General features: G+C 45.0%; 1 protein-coding gene across 1 annotated transcript; it reads right to left on the bottom strand.

The window, feature by feature from the left end:
• Window positions 1-658: 658 nt before the first annotated feature.
• LOC134503145 (SPOC domain-containing protein 1-like) lies at window positions 659-16,489 on the bottom strand. Its single transcript, XM_063311796.1, has 4 exons — window positions 16,263-16,489; window positions 14,694-14,783; window positions 4,616-4,802; window positions 659-2,080 (listed from the first exon to the last, which is right to left on the bottom strand). Exons 1-4 carry the CDS (start codon window positions 16,329-16,331, stop codon window positions 1,284-1,286), a joined length of 1,143 nt encoding a protein of 380 aa, XP_063167866.1. The 5' UTR covers window positions 16,332-16,489; the 3' UTR covers window positions 659-1,283.
• Between the last annotated feature and the right edge of the window lie 433 nt (window positions 16,490-16,922).

Here is a 16,922-nt window from a genome sequence, read left to right as displayed (position 1 = left end):
TCCCACAATTTAAACCTATATCTACCCAAGTGTCTTAGAACTATAAGGAATAAATATGCAAGCAGGTAAGTGGGTAATAAATCCTCCTTCACCTGCAGCTTATTTCACCCCTATTCCTACCCTGTTACTCTCAAACCTGAGCTGTCCCCTATTTGGCTGCTTCAAACTGCCCCCATCCCATCTCCATTCACCCTCAGACCTCCTTCAGAGTCCCTTGCAGCTAGTGAACTAGCAATCAGTGGACTAGGCAGTCAACATCTGCCTCATTTTATCAAGGGATGAGGGTAATTGGGCCCCTTCTCCGGATTTGGGGCCAGCTGGAGAATCCTGGCAAAATTGTCCTTGCCTTGCCTGCCTGCCTGCCTGCCTGCCTGCCTGCCTGCCTTCCTTCCTTCCTTCCTTCCTTCCTTCCTTCCTTCCTTCCTTCCTTCCTTCCTTCCCTCCCTCCCTCCCTCCCTCCCTCCTTCCTTCCTTCCTTCCTTCCTTCCCTCCCTCCTTCCTTCCTTCCTTCCTTCCTTCCTTCCTTTCCTTCCCTCCTTCCTCTGAAATCACCTCTCTAGAGCAGGGTTTCTCAACCTTAGCAATTTTAAGATGTGTGGACTTCAACTCCCAGAATTCTGGGAGTTGAAGTTCACACATCTTAAAGTTGCTGAGGCTGAGAAACCCTGCTCTAGAGCCTGCAAAACTGGTATCTGTGCTCATGATGTGCAATTCACCCCAAGCATATCCCAAGTCCAGATCGAAAGATGGATATCATAGGAGTAACAAACATTTTAAAAAATAGCAAGTATAAAATAATCTACCTCCTATGCTCCAGGCCATATTAGGGTTACCGTACGTACCGTGCTGTTTTGAGGGACAGCAGCCAGCACACGAGCAACCTCCATGCTTACCCTTCATTTCTTTTTTGCTTACTGGACCTTTGTAAGCTGCTCAGGATTAATTCTGACAGCAGATTCCTGCCCCCAGCTCTTTCAGTCTAAGGTCAGATGTATTACATAATATGTAGCTCTTGAGAATGGGATGAAGTCTTCTCAGATAACGCTGAACAATTTTCCCCAATGATTACATTATCTGAGCACATGTTGTTTCTTGCAAGTATACTCTGTTAAGACCACAACTATAGAAAGGGGCTATAGCTATCCCTTGAAAGTAGACAAGGGCATCTCAAGTTGGTCATATGTAGCATCATCTTCCTGGACTGGAAACAACTCTATTTCTGCTGGAATCTGAGACAAGGCAGAGGTTATTTCCTGTGTAAGAAGACTAAAAGGTTGAAGTTCCTAATTTTGAGTGGTGGACTGCAGCTGTGTCACATGCTGGATGAGAGATAAAGTTTCCTGCACAGATGAGTTAGGTTCACCAATAATGTTGGTGCAAGGAATCTGGGATGAAAGTTGAACCTGACACTCTTCAAAAGGTGCCACAGCTTCAGCACAAAGGACACTCGGTAAAAGTAGGGCTTCAAAAGTGTTTATCCCTTGGGCTCCATGTGCATGAGTTCCATGTTGATCTGGACCTAAAACCTCAGAAGGTAAAAGAAGACCAAGCGCGCTACAGAAATCTGATGGATGAAGATCAGTGCAAAACTGTACCTCTTCCCCACTCTGACATGGCTGTGCTCCCAAAATTTCAAGAGTCAAATTGCCCAATTGTTCTCCAGTTGAAGCAGAATCTGTTGCTGAATGGAAAGTATCACCCAAAGAATGTTGGTTGACTTCATCTCTTGCATCTTGGTGGCAAGAAGAGGAAGGCACTCTATAAAGTATATCTCTTTTGAGCTGTTCTATGAGACCAAGAAGAGTATCAACTGTGAGCCCCTCTTGCTTCGGAAGGCTTCTCAGACCTTCCCCAGAGGAAAGCCCCTCTGCGGACAGACGCTGTGGTGTCTGTTCCTGACCAACATCTACCTGTAAATGTGAAGGGACGGTGAAGCAGTTGGTTTCTGGGCTGTCCTTAGAAGTGACTCTCTTTCTCTTAGCTTTTGGTAGAAGATCATGACTTGTATTCAAAGTGTCCAGACAAGTTCTTTTGGGCAAAATCAGCCCTAATAGCAAAGATGGGTGGCCTCGATCAAGCCCTGTTGAAAGAAACAAAGCCATGGATTGAAAAGGACATGCCCAGGGACAACATCACAAGAGCCTCAACTGTTTTTAAAGTAAGTGCTTTCTGCCAATATTGTAAAGAATGAAGTTCGTGGGGCAGGAACCTGTGGTTCTCTAGCCAGAGAGAATCATGAAGTCAGCATTAAACATGTCCCTCCCAATCTCAAGGCTGTGAAGAGAACAGCCAATTTTCTGCTCTTTTCTGCAGGAAGTAAAAGCCTAGAATTTAAATCTGGAGCACTGACATATATACATGCACACATGCATATACTGATTTCTGTGCCCTGTAGAAGGCAGATCTATGCATATATGGTTTCCTTCTTGTCTGCAATATAGCTACTAATCTAGCCGTGTCATGTCCCCAAACTCTTGCTTTAAGCAAATTCCTGAATACAGACATACATACGGGTCTGAAGAGTCAAGATCTACAGCTGTGTGTGTGTGAAGCCTGTCAGATATAACAAATACATCCTCATAGTTTGCAAGTCAAACTTGAGTGGGCGGGAGGGGGGAGGAAGGAAAAGCAAACTTTTCTGTAATGTGTAAACCTTGGGGTTTTAAAACAAGTCTTTAAACTTGTTGGCACTTATCTATCCAAAGATTTAATTGACTTTATATAGGTGCCGTGCAATGCTTTAGCTTGGTGTCTTAGACAGATGTTTTGGAGTACAACTCTTAGAATCTTTTGCTATTAGTCACCCTGGCCAGGGCTAGCAGAAAGTAACGTTCAGAACCCCTGAAGAACTGCAGATAGCTTATTTCTGCTTTTAGAAAATTATTTGTTAGGTTTTATTTTTATACTCCCCATGAGCATTTTTAGATCAGAAAAAAAGCCAACATGGTGAAAGAGACTAATCTCCCTTATGTAGAAAATGATGGGGTGGCATCGCTTTGGCCAACTGGTACACACTCCCCCGCCTGTTTGTCTTCAGCCCTCACCCCAGATCTAGGTAAATAGCACACTTGGTAGCTGTGCATATGATTCTCTGGCATTTTGCAATGTGCAATGAAAGGAGGAGGCCAATTCTAAATGTCGATAAAGAAATTTTAATATCCTGTTCCAGTTGCAGCAGGACAATCAAATGCCAGGCACAGAAAGGTCATCATAACAAAGCCAATGAAAATGACAGCATTGTGGGTGGGGGAGGTGGGAGATGACAGCTGAGGAGAGCACACATCCTAAAAAGTCCATTGTTAAGGGTTCTGTAAGAATGCTGAATAGTCTCTGCTTAAGGTTGAATTAAAAGATATGGAGGGTGATTAAATATCTGTCTCACACATTAGAGATCCAATAAAGTTCCAAACTCCCACGTTTGCCCCCTGAAGTGTTCAAAGGCATAGGAAATTGAATCACCCAAGAGGTCTGGTATCCATCAAGCCCAGCAAAATTAAACTGAACCCATCTACATAATGCAGAGATGCATCACCTTTTTGGGCCAAAGTCACATTTGGCCTTTAAACATCATGCGAAATGTGAATGTGAATTTATGTGATTTCTCCATGTGCATTCAGTGGTTTCCCCCATCTGTCACTTTAAACCTAACAAAGTATTGGCAGCTTTTAGAGGAGTCTTTGTGACCCCAAAGCTGCAGGTTGGGCATCCTTGACATAGATGATATCCTGCTTTGTGCACATTCCGAGCCTTCTTCAATGTTGCCTCCTAGTATCCTTTGTCAGACATCATTCGCTTAAATATTATCTTGTACTCTTAATCTGGAGTTGCTTTAACAGAGTGGAATCACATAGAGTTCCCTGACAATCTTGCTAACTGCAAAAGGCCTTGACAACTTAATGAATCTTCCCCCAGAAAACTTCATTTCTACACCATCCAGTATCCTGTGTTCCCTCAACCTTTCTCATGTTAGCTTTCCCCAGTCCTGTTTCTTTTTCTTCTGGATGAGTTCAGACTGCAACACTCAGAACTGCCAGCCACCCTGGCCAACTGCCATGTTGATTTTGTTGACTGGGAATCTGAGTTCAACTCTTCTTCTACCTCCACTCCCCACCAGCCTTCTACGTTCTCTTGATATGTCATCAGAGAACTGTGTGAACTCTGGGAGAGTTGACGTTTTCTTTTTTTTACTCCTTTCATGCCATGGTACCAATAACCCTAGCAAATTTCCGCCAGGCCCTTTCTTCTTCAGACTTTTTTTTTTCACTTCTCTGATTTCTCTTGGGGTCTCACATCTCAGCTGCAAAGGTTCAGGTGCCACTAGATGGCAGCAAAAAGAGATGGAACACTCTCTGCTGCTATCTGGTGGCCATTTCTATGTCTGCAGTTCAGAAATGGTAGCCCTACAAAAACAGTTGAAACAAAGAGAAGTTCACTTGAAAGAGAACCTGAAGTGGAGGAGTTGTATTTGATTACAGTAGCCAAGGAAAAAACAACAACAGACACATCAATTTGCCTTGGCAGGAAGTTTATCTTACAAAGAATATTTGACACAGCTTTTAGCTGTTCAGCTTCCTAAACACCAATAAAACAAAACAGACCTGTTCTGGGTTCCTACCTGGTCCACCTACTGGGTGGAGTTGGGACGGCACCAGCTGGTAGGCTGCTAATGGTACCAGGAATATTTCCATCCGGCTGCTTTCCACAATGCCATATCTCTGTCTGTTGTTCAGGTAGGTATAGAGTGTGTGATAAGGGCCAACATCTTTGGGTAAGCTGGGGTGGAATCGTATCATACCCATTCCCTAAACAGAAAGGCAAGAAAAAGGCCAAAAGCTAATGGGAAATATTTCTCCAATATAAAAATTTATATAATTTATGTTTTTTCTTGCAAGAATTAAGCAGGGGCTGCCTATGCCACCCACCCACTGCAAGAGTGGACAAACTCTTCATTTTTCTGTTTTTTTGTTTGTGTGTATGTATGGCTGTGTATGTTTGGGGGGTTACCTTGTGTTAAGGAGTTGCGCTGGCAATTATTTTAAAGTAAATCTAATCAAGAAGAACCTGTCTGGAAGGTGTCTTGCTCAGGTCACCTGGTGGGCTTTCAACACAATTTGGAGGAAGAGGGAGACCAATATCCAGAACCACACTCACAGCATAACCCCAAGACAGTAAACCTTCCGCAAGGAAGGAAGTGGTAAGAAGAAAGGGGTGCTCAGGAATTCATTCCGAGACACAACCCTTCTTAGGTTTAAGGGCTGTACTGAAGGGTTCAGATGCCTGGCCACTGATGCACAGAGTACAGGGGACAAACAGGGAGAAGCTGAAGTCCTGGTATTGTGGGGCGGGGGGAGAACAAATACGACGTTGCTGGTATTGCTGAAACCTGGTGGGATGGGACTCAGGATTGGAATATAGTGCTGAAATAATACAATTTGTTCGAAAGAAACATGGAACAAAAGGGGAGGGGGATCACATTATTCATAAGGAGTATGGAAGTTCATGACAGGAAGAATGAATGAAGAATGAAAAGCCTGCCAAAAGCATCGGGGTGAATATTAAATATTAAAGGAGAAGAAACAATTATTGATTGATTGATTGATTGATTGATCTAATTTATCCCCACCCATCTCCGCCCGTCGGAGGACTCTGGGCGGTTTACAACAATCGATTAAAACCATCACAATAATACGAAAAGTAAAATACAGTAAAAAATAATATCAATAGAAATAAAAAATAAAAAATCCAAGTGGTGAAGCATCTAGAACAGTCCAAGTGTGGGAGGAGTGGTCTATAACAACCATCCCCATGTAGCTCTATTCCCCTCTCCACCCCAAGCGAGGCGGCAGAACCAGGTCTTCAGACTCCTCCGAAAGGCCAGGAGCAATGGGGCCAATCTCACCTCCTGGGGCAGCATGTTCCACAGGGCGGGAGCTACTGCAGAGAAGGCCCGCTTCCTGGACCCCGCCAGATGAAATTCTCTTACAGACGGGGTCCGTAGCATGCCATCTCTGCACGATCGGGTGGGACGGGTTGATATAATGGGGAAGAGGCGGTCCCTCAGGTAACCTGGCCCCATGCCATGTAGGGCTTTAAAGGTGATAGCCAACACCTTGAATTGGACCCGGAAGCAAACTGGTACCCAATGCAGCTCGTGCAGCAGTGGTGTTACATGTGCCCTTCTGGGGACACCAAAAACAGCTCACGCAGCTGCATTCTGGACCAGCTGAAGCTTCCGGATACTTTTCAAGGGTAGCCCCATGTAGAGTGCGTTGCAATAGTCTGTGTGAGAGATAACAAGGGTATGAGTGACTGTTCGAAGGGCCTCCTGGTCCAGGAAGGGGCGTAACTGGTGCACAGCACGTAGCTGCGCAAAGGCTCTCCTGGCCACGGCTGCCACCTGCTCTTTGAGCAGGAGCCGTGAGTCCAGGAGGACCCCCAAGTTATGCACCAGGTCTGTCTGGGGCAGTGCAACCCCATCCAGAACCAGAGATGTTAATATCCCAGATACAGAAGAACCATTAACCCACAGCCACTTGGTTTTACCAGGGTTCAGTTGAAGCCTGTTGTTCCCCATCCAGGCCCCCACAGCCCCCAGACACTCAGAGAGGGTGGTCACGGCATCACTTACTTCACCCAGAATGGAGATATACAATTGAGCATCATCAGCATACTGATGATATCTCATCCCATGGTGATGGATGATCTCACCCAGCGGTTACATGTAGATGTTAAAAAGGAGAGGGGAGAGTACTGATCCCTGTGGCACCCCACAAAGAAGGAGCCGCAGGGCCAATCTCTCCTCCCCTATCAACACTGACTGGGATCAGCCCTGGAGGAAGGAGGTGAACCAGCGTAAGACTACGCCGCCCACCCCCAACTCCCTGAGTCGCCCCAAAAGGATACCACGGTTGATGGTATCGAAGGCCGCTGAGAGATCAAGGAGAGCGAGGATGGATGCACTGCCTCCATCCCGCTCCCGCCAGAGATCATCCATAAGTGTGACCAATGCCGTTTCTGTCCCATAACCGGGCCTGAAACCTGACTGAAAGGGGCCTAGATAATCCGTTTCCTCCAGGACCCTCTGGAGCTGCAAAGCCACCACTTTCTCAACCACCTTCCCCAGAAAGGGGAGGTGGGAGACTGGACGAAAATTGTCCAGGACAGTAGGGTCCAGCAATGGCTTCTTGAGGAGGGGGTGTACCAACGCCTCTTTAAAGGCCGCCGGAAACACCCCCTCTCCCAAGGATGTATTAACCATCACATGGACCCAACCACATGTGACCTCCCGGCCTGCTTTTACTAGCCAGGAGGGACACAGGTCTAGATGGCATGTGGTGGCATTTACTGTCCGTAGGATCCTGTCCACTTCCTCAGGTCCAACAGGATCAAACTGCTCCCAGATAACTGGGTAAGCCTGTTCCCCTGGTATATCTCCAGACCACACCTCACGCCTGGAGTCTAACTTGGAGCGGATCCGAGCGATTTTGTCCTGCAGATGCTCAGCAAATTCCTCTGCGCGGCCCTGTAGGTGGGTCACTGAACCCACCTTCCCCAAAAGGGATCAAATGATCTTAAACAGGGCCGTCGGGCAGCATTCTGCAGACACAGTAAGAGCGGAGGAATATTGACATTTCGCCGCTTTTATCACCACAAGGTAGGCCTTAATGGCGGCTCTAGCTTGTGTTCGGTCAAATTCAGTTTTTGTCTTCCTCCAGTGGCTGGCGTCTCTTAATCCTCTTCAGAACCCTCAGCTCCTCCGTAAACCATGGGGAGTGCCGGGTTCAGTGGGACAAGAGGGGCCGCACAGGCGCAATCCTGTCCAAGGCCCCAGCCGCCTCCCTATTCCAGGCAGCAGCCAGGGCCTCCGCTGGACCGTGCAGCCAATCACCAGGTATAACCCCCAGCTCCCTCTGAAACCTCACTGGGTCCATCAGTCCCCGGGGGCGGTCCTGCCTCCCTGCGGAGGGGGGTGGCATAAGAGAATCTCAGGGCCAGCAGGGCATGATCTGACCATGACAAAGGGGACAGATCTAACTCTCCCCTCAGATCACATTGCCACTGCTCTGACAAGAAAACCAAGTCTGGGGTGTGACCGTCTTGAGTCAGGTCCCGAATTATCTGGGACAGGCCCATGGCTGCCATGGTAGCCATGAACTCCCAAGCTGCCTCTGAGGCACGCCCCAGGGATGGCAGGTTGAAGTCCCCCAGAACCATAAGCCTGGGGAACTCCACCGCCAGCCCCGAGACGGCATCAAGCAGCTCAGGCAGGGAGGTTGCCACGCAGCAGGGAGGTTGGTACAGCAGCAACACAGCAGCCGGAAACCAGGACCCCTATGGATCTGCTGTCCAGGGCCTGGGTCTGAGCGCAGAGGGCCGAACATGCCACCAGTAACAAACACCGGAGGCGCCTTCCCCGAAGATGGCCTGCCCTCCGGCTCCCACCATAACGTCCCCTACCTGTCACCACCTCAATAATGAGCCCTGCCATGTAGCCCCCAGTGACTCCTGATCCATTAGCCCCCACTCCTGGACCTCGGGAGTCTCTGGCTCTAAGTAGGGCTCCCTCCATCCATTCATACATCCTTATTTACAATCAATCTCTCACAGGGTGATGGTAGGCCCTCCGGCGCACCAGCTTCCACTCTCGGCACCAGCAGAGCCCAACCCTCACCCCTCCATTTGCTAATAATGATGTTGTTGTGGGTGTTTACTACAGGCCACCCAACCAAGAAGAAAATATAGATGAAATCTTCACAAATCAGATGGCTGCAAAGTCCAAGAAACACACCACTGCAGTAATGGATGATTTCAACTACCCTTATATCAACTGGGAATCAAACTCTGTGGCAAGCAGGAGATCCCACAGGTTCCTGACATGCCTTGAAGACAACTTCCTTGTCCAAAAGGTGGAGAAGAGAACTAGAGGATTAGCTATATAAACTTAATACTGTACTTACTAACAGGGAAGAAATGACTGAAGAAGTGGAAACTGCAGGAACTTTGACCGTGTGAGTCTAGAATTCACCAGACTGCAGGCATGGAGTGTTCTAGATTCCAAGAGAGATAGGTCATCTCAATAAGCTAAATAGGAAGGATTTCAGGCATGGAAATCCTGAAGGGAAAAACTCTTCGAGAGGCTTGGGAAATTCTGAAAAACAAGTTAATTAAAGCCCAAACACAAACAGTGCCAGAGAGAAAGAAAAATGGGAGGCAGCTGAGGAGACCAGCATGGCTCCAAAAAGTGCTCTCTGATAAACTGAGAAACACAAAGGACAAATTTAAAAAATGGAACAAATAGTATATAATGGAACCAGAATACAGCCCAAATCTCTAAAGATGGGGTCGTGAAGACTAAAGCTCGAAATGAACTGAGACTTCCAATGAATGCCAAAAAATAACAAAAAGTCTTGAGTATGGTGGAACAAAAGAAAAGTTAAGGAAACAGTGGATCTGCTGGTTGGAGAAGATGGCAAGATGGCGATAGACTAGAAATTGAGATCCTGTGAGTTCTAGTCCTCCCTCAGGCAGGGAAGGCCGTTGGGTAACTTTGAGCCAGCCAGACCCTCAGCCAAATCTATCTCACTGGGTTATTGTTTTGGGGAAAATAGGAGGTGGGGGCATTACGTATGCCACCTTGAGTTGTACAAAATTAAGGTGAGAGATACATCTAATAACAACAACAGGAAAAGGCTGAACTGCTTAATTCCTATTCTGCATCTGTCATTTTGCAAAAGGAAAAAGAGAAAACCAAAAAGTACCAAATACTGCATGTGCCTCATTGATCATAGAAAGGCCTTTGACTGTGTCAACCAAGGCAAGGTGTGGGATGTCCTTAGAATATCAGAATTACAGAATGTCTCCCTGTCCTCCTGCATAATCTACACACAGGACAGGAAGCCACAGTCTAGATGGGACACGGCGAAAGGCGAAACCAACTGGCTCCAGGCTGGCAAAGGGGTGAGACAAGGCTGCATACGCTCCCCGTATTTAGTCAATCTATATGCTGAATACATCTGGAGAGCAAAAAGATGAGCGTGGTTTTAAACTTGGAGGAAGAAATATCAGTCACTGCACCATGCTGGTAACCCTGCTCTGATAGCTGGAAGTGCAAATGAACACGCTCCAGTAGTGAAAGTCAAGGGGCAGCGTGAAAAAATGGGACTAACGTTAAATGTAAAGAAGACCAAACTGATGACAGCAGGTACAACCACCAGCCTTAAAACTGACAGTGAAGATATTGAAGTGATGGATAGCTTCTGCTTTCTAGCGTCGACCATCCACAATAATGGAGCAACGGTCAAGACACACGTTGCGGACTAGCACTTGGCAGAGCAGCCACGAAGGCCTTGTAAAAACCTGATGCCGTGCTGTCTCCATACCTACTAAGATGAGAATCGTGCAAGCCACAGCTTTCCTGTAACACTCTATGGAAGTGACCCTGAAGAAGCAAGCAAGAGGATTGACGCTTTTGGAATTTGGTGCTGGAGAAGACGCTGAGACAGCTAAGAAAACAATTGAACGGATCACAGAACAACTTGATCCAAAGTTCTCATCTGAGGGACAAATGTGCCGGCTGAAATTGTCATATTTTAGACACCTTTACAAAGGTGAGAAGCCCATAATGCTGAGAAAGGTGGAAAGAAAGAGCAAAAGATGGTGACCGGCAGCCAAGTGGATGGACTCAGTCACAGCAGCAATGGATGCACCACTGGAAGACCTGAAGGTTTGGGGACACGCTTGGGGACAGATCATCCTGGAGGAAATCTACTTATGTGGCCACTAAGAGTTGACACTGACTTGATGGCACAGAATCATCATCTATCAGGAAGCCCCAGCAATACGTAACAGCAATCTGCCATACATGAAGGGCTGTCACGGAGAAGAGTGTGTGGACTTATTCTCTGCAGTGCATGAGGGAGGTCGAGAATCAACAGGCGAAGCTTTTCAGAGAGAGTTCCAAATATGAAATAAGGAGGAATTTCCTGTGAGAACGGTTAAGCAGAGAAATAGCCTGCCTCCTGGAGGCGTGGGCGCTCCGTCACTGGAGGTGGTCAAACAAGGTCGGACAGCCACTTGACTGGGACACTCTGGGGGTCCTAGCTATGGGCAGGGAATTGGACTAGAAAACTTCCAAGGTCTCTTTGACTCTATTTCAAGTTTTCTCTGGTTCTGCTTCCTTCATGCAAACCCTGCCCACGACCTCATTCTGTTTCTAGGATAAACAAAGGTACAGATACGGGAAAGGTTACGGATAATGACTAATGTGCAGGTTATTTAATGAAATATTTACAAAGGTATTTCCACTTATTAGATTAAGACCATAAATAATAGATACAAAACGCAGCTACCTGGATTTTGATTAAACGTAAAGAAAATCTTCCTGGCAGTAAGATCTGTATGACAGTGGAAAAATCTACCTACAGAGGTTATGGGTTTTCCATCTCTAGATGTTTTGAAAAGGAAGCTGGACAGCCAACTCTGATGGATGATTTAATTGGCTTTCCTGCACATCGCAGAGGATGGATTGATGATCCTTGTGGTCCCTCCCAACTCCTCAATTCTATGAATCTATCGAGCAAGCGTGTTCCTGTCACCTTTCAACCAAACTACAAGGCCTTTTATTGTGTACGTAGGGTTGCAGGATACTGCGGGTCATCCTTTCAGAGAATTCTAAAGATACACACACAACCACAAATACAGTCACATACTTTAATAAGATGTCATCAAGCTTCAGCTCCAAGGTGTTTCAAAGCAAACCTACAACTCTGCGTCAAGGAAATCACTAGAAGTATTAAAAGAAAGACCTGCTTGACATTTTGACTACACTTCAACAGCAATTCTCCCCTCTGGGTCACCAGAAGAGTGGCGCTGACAGGAAAGGGTTAGCCTTCTATTTCTTGAGAAGTAGGGCCAACTAAAGAGTTCGTTCTGTCCCCTGAGAGAAGACCCCTTCACTCTTGGCAAGCAGGTTATTTTTTTTCCTGTCTGTTCTAAGCCATGTTAGGACTGGCCAAAAAAGAAAAAGAATTTAAGTTCTCATCAGACTGTTTTCTTTAGTTCCCCTTCTGTTACTGGGCTTAGTCAGGAAGACAGCGGGAGAATTGGAATCGGTCTAAGCAACTGATGTGTGTTTTCTAGCCTCCCTCTGTGTCTCAGGACAGAAGTTGGCAAGCAGGAGATGGCCTGGGTTTGGCACTGATGGATGAGATCCGAAGAGGTGTCTCTCTCCTGTTTCCTCAAATCAAGCATTTTCTTCAGGAATGAAAATCTCCTTCGCTGGTGGTTCACAGATGTCCATCTTGCAGTTTGATCTTGTTTCTTCAAGGGTTGGCTGCCCCTATCTTCTGGAAAACTGGAAAATTTGTGGAAATGGAAAACTGCATTAGAGGTGACATTTCCTTCAGCCAGGCAAGCGGGTTGGGGGGGGACCCCAATCTATCAGTGTAGGACAGCTTCTGGGTTTTCCACGTTAATCCTTCACCTGAAGCCCTCTTTCATTTCCAAGACCAATTCCTTTTCCTTTTCCACAGATGATAGCTTTGCCTCATCTCCTTCCAAAACCCTCTCAATCTGAGGGAACAGGAGTGCCAGTGGTGTAAATTAGATGTCCGACAATCTCTTAGAAGCTATCTGAAAGACACTGCTAGATTCCTGTTGTTCTGATAGCCTACTGTGTCTTACAACACAGCATCAAGATCAAAAGGGCCGGGGACTACAGTTGATGAATAAGTTAGAGTGTGCATTAATTTTGCGTACGTCTCTCAATACAGCCTCGTAATGCAGGGATTACTGTTAGAAGCCACCATTTCCATAACAAAAGAAGAAGGCATTTCATTGCTGGAGATTTGCAGGACTGTTTATTGAGCAAAGCCACGTATTAAACTCTCAAAAACTCAGAAAATGATGACTCTCGGAAACTTCACCATTTGTCCAAATACACCTCAGATAATGCCAATTTCTTTACCCATCAAAATGACTGATAAATTGGCATTATCTGAGGTGAATTTGGGCAAACGGTGAAGTTTCTGAGAGTCTGGCCTACTCAAGAGGTACTGCTGTAACACACCCCTTTCCTTCAACTCCGCTCCTCCAGTGATTGTAAATGAACATTAGCCTTGCTGTGAATGACTCTTCTTCTTTTTTTGTAAGAAGTTTATTGAAATTTCAAGGAAAAGTTAAAATACAAAATAGAGAAAAGTCAGAATATAGAATTAAAGAAACAAGACAAAGAAAAACATTAAAAAGTGCAACAATAGCAAGAAAATTAAGAAGGTGACTTCCGACCTTCTCCAACACAGATATCTTATTAAACTATCTTAATCTCTTACTCTTAAACCTTAATTAACATTATTTCTATAAAAAGAAACCAATTAATAGTCAAAGCCCAAAATGCTGTGAACGCCTCTTCTGACAGTCTTTGCTTTCTTCACATCTGTGGGGCTCTTCAGGAAGAGAACAGTTGCCTCCGCTATCTCCTGAACCGTCTTCCTCACTCAGAGATCTGACTTATCTTGGTTGTTCCTGCTGTTTTATTCTGTAGCTGTTGTCAACTTTTGTGACCAAAGGGGTCTCCTCTTGGGAGTCAGGGCAAGGACTTGGGTGGTCCTGCCTTCTCAAGGAACAGAGAAATAACTAATAGCCCTTTCCAGTCAGGTCCAGAAGAGTTCACAATAAAACAACCACATTACTCATTCAAGGTGTTGAAGGTATCAGCAAATCAGCGTGCCTCATTAGCATGTGGATGAGTTCACTCTAGGATGCAAATTCTCCATGTGCTTCTGGAGGAAGCTGTTTGTCGCCCCTCCAACATTCCTTACTTCTCTCTTCCTCCTTCTTCACCTTCTGGGAAGAAGCATGCAGCTGCAGTTCTTCCATCTTGGGCCATGCAATGGGCCTAGAATCAGGAGGTTCCCCCTTTTCTCCATGCAGCCTTCAACAGCAATGAGGGCTGAGGGTCAGTTCAGTTTAGGGACAGAAGACGAACAAGAATCATCTTTTCTGAATGGATGTAACTGGACCAAATAAATGAGTAAGACTTCTTTTTGCTTACTTTTGAACCTAGTTTGTCTGTGTAATTCTTTATGCATGGGTGGGCTAAGTGTGTAAGATCAATAACCTATATTTCTCTAACGTGCTCATTAATGCTATTTAAGATAATATTCTTTTTCTGTGTGCATCTTTTGCTGTGTTAAGCTCTGCTCCATTCAGTGGTCCTAGCCGTCCACTAATGGCTTCACAAGGAACAGTATCAGTAACTACTACAAAAGCAGAATCTGGAAGAAAGAACAAAGAAGGAATCAGACATAGACAAATCTGAGCTGGGTGTCAGTTGGGGTATTGTAATGGTATATGGGAAAGACCTTAGGAGATGGGGCAAAGAGACACTGCCTATCTGAGACACTGTCAGATAAGAGAAGGCATAGCCTGCAGCTGCATAATGGGCAGAGAAAGAAACTCAGAAAGGAACCTCCCTAACTTAACAGGTTGTACAATGGATGGTGGGAAATTTGTACTTTCAGACTTGCTGTTAATGTAGCCTTACAATAAAGTAGAATTAGCTCATCTGATTGTGTTTCCTTTCTGGTCTCCCTGGGAAGGCCAACAGGCATTCTAAAAAGGCTCTGGAAGCTTGGAAGTTAGGATGTGAGTAACAATCCCTGAACAAAGGAAGAATTTGGGGAGAATTAAGATACCTTTCTGTTTGCTGGCCATATGCTGTCTACATAAGTCCAGACATCCTCGGGGAGAATACATCCCTTTGACTGAAGAACTGCTGGCAAAGCCTACAAGAAAACAGAAGAGGCAGGCCTTCAGTGTTGCAATAAGGAAAGCTCCATATCGGGCTGTAAGGCTGATCCAGAGAGAAGCATTATGTACAATTTTTATCAGCATTCCTTATGGAGATATTTTAAGATAAGAAAACCACGAAGGCCGTTCCCACAGCAAAAAGAACACAGGTGTATTTGAGGCTCTCTAATGAACTTCCGCGAGAAGCAGGACATTCCCACCCTGCCGCTTATAAAAGTCCGTAAGAATAACTGTGGCCCAGTTCCTTAATCATAACCATTCTGATTGCCCCTCCTTCATCTTTCTCAGCTCCACAATACTCTTCCTGGAGTTCAGTGACCAGAATAGTATGCAATATTCTAAGCATGGGTGCAGCCGTTTATTACTGGGTATTTCATTTTCATTCTATTTCCTTTTTTTTCCCCTGATGTTTGCATTTTATTTTATTCAATATTTTAAAGTAGATGCATAAACCAAAAAAGAAAAGAAAAAGGAAAAAGAAATAAATGAATAAAATATAAATGAATAAACAAAAAGCTTACAAATGACACAGAAGTTATACTTTTCCAATACATCATTATTTAATTGTGAATAACTGAATATATTCTATCATTTTAAAAGACTGAAAATTGCCATTAAGCCCCAAGCAAAGCATGAATACCAGTAAATAGGGTCAAAATAGCATAAATCACTGAGTGAGATTATAAGCTACAATAAATTCTATTCGTATTGCTAAAAGTCTGTCCTGATTTTAAAATCCTATAAAAATGAAATATAGATTCTACACATAGAGAAATCCAAATTTTGGATGTTGTCTAGAAATGCTTTTGGGTTGAAAAAAAGAACACTGATGGATAGCACCTTCCAGGGAAAAGCCAAAAAAAGCTGTTTTTACTGATTTGCTTTCCTGCTGCTCTACACATTATTTCACAGCAATTTGTTATGCTTTCTGAACAACTCATCTTGCAACTGCTTTTATAAAAGTGCATTTTAATGCATTATGCAATTATGTATTTAATGCTCACCCATACCGGGTAGTGTTCTAATGACAGAAGCAGTGCAATGGAGAAATTCCACACACCTTCAAGGGGGCACAGGGGTGGCTGTGCTATTATTAAATATGTTATAATATAATATATAATACAATATATTATTACATATATACATCAGGAAGCTGTCTGGTGCCATTGCTGCATGCATCACAGTGAGGGACAGGACTAAAATATTTTGGCCCTTTTTGGTGGTGTTAAAGGTGGGAATGGGAATCAGAAGGTCATTATCTGCTCAACGATAATGCCAAAAAAAAAAAAAAGGTTAAATCATGCTGCCCCAAAATCACACTGCCAAAATTGGCCATTCCGTGGCCCACCTTCAGCAGCAGAGTCTCGAGGGGCTGCTGAGGGGCTGTGCATGGGGAGCTGTGGGCATCTCGCAGGTAGCCCCAACCTGGTTCAGCTACTCCAACCTACTCCTACCTGACAGAGATGAGAGCCAAACCCAGAAACAGGATATGCTTTGGCCACAAACTGCTTCACGCTGAACATCTGGATAAGCCCATTCCAGAGGACCGAGCTGCTGGACTGCTTTGCCACCCGCCGTTTTCGGTTTGGAACGCCAGCAAAAGAGGCAGGCCTACAGAAAGATGAAGAAATCTGCGGGTCATGATCTGTTGCACAGGCACACCCCAACTACTTTGGGTTTTCCTATTAATTAATTAGTCTTAATTAATCACAATGGGTTCCCACTCATTCTGAAGGCAAGCACCTTCCATATCTATCACCTTCTTTCTTCTTGTATCGCCTCAGAAAACACACTAATATTTCTCTGGCAAAGTATATAATGAATTTCCAACTGAAATGACCACGGGAACCCAAAGCAAATTTAATAGGGGCTACCTGACATGGGTAGAAGCAGTGAAAGACTTTGTATTCCTAGGTGCAAAGATTACTGCAGATGCTGACTGCAGTCAGGAAATCAGAAGACGCTTAATCCTTGGGAGAAGAGCAATGACAAATCTCGATAAAATAGTTAAGAGCAGAGTCACCACACTGACAACAAAGGTCCGCATAGTTAAAGCAATGGTGTTCCCCGTAGTAACATATGGCTGAGAGAGCTGGACCATAAGGAAGGCTGAG

The sequence above is a fragment of the Candoia aspera genome, chromosome 10, assembly GCF_035149785.1.
Source record: "Candoia aspera isolate rCanAsp1 chromosome 10, rCanAsp1.hap2, whole genome shotgun sequence".
NCBI lineage: Eukaryota > Metazoa > Chordata > Lepidosauria > Squamata > Boidae > Candoia > Candoia aspera.
The sequence above is the reverse complement of the archived record's forward strand: the minus strand, read 5'-3'. Positions and strand labels throughout refer to the sequence as shown.

Coding starts and splice junctions, on each gene's coding strand:
- LOC134503145 (XM_063311796.1), bottom strand. CDS start 16,331: ATGTTCAGCGTGAAGCAGTTTGTGGCCAAAGCATATCCTGTTTCTGGG. Junction 14,784..16,262: donor TTGGCTCTCATCTCTGTCAG/GTAGGAGTAGGT, acceptor GTTTTCTTGTAG/GCTTTGCCAGCAGTTCTTCA. Junction 4,803..14,693: donor TATGGCCAGCAAACAGAAAG/GTATCTTAATTC, acceptor CTTTCTGTTTAG/GGAATGGGTATGATACGATT.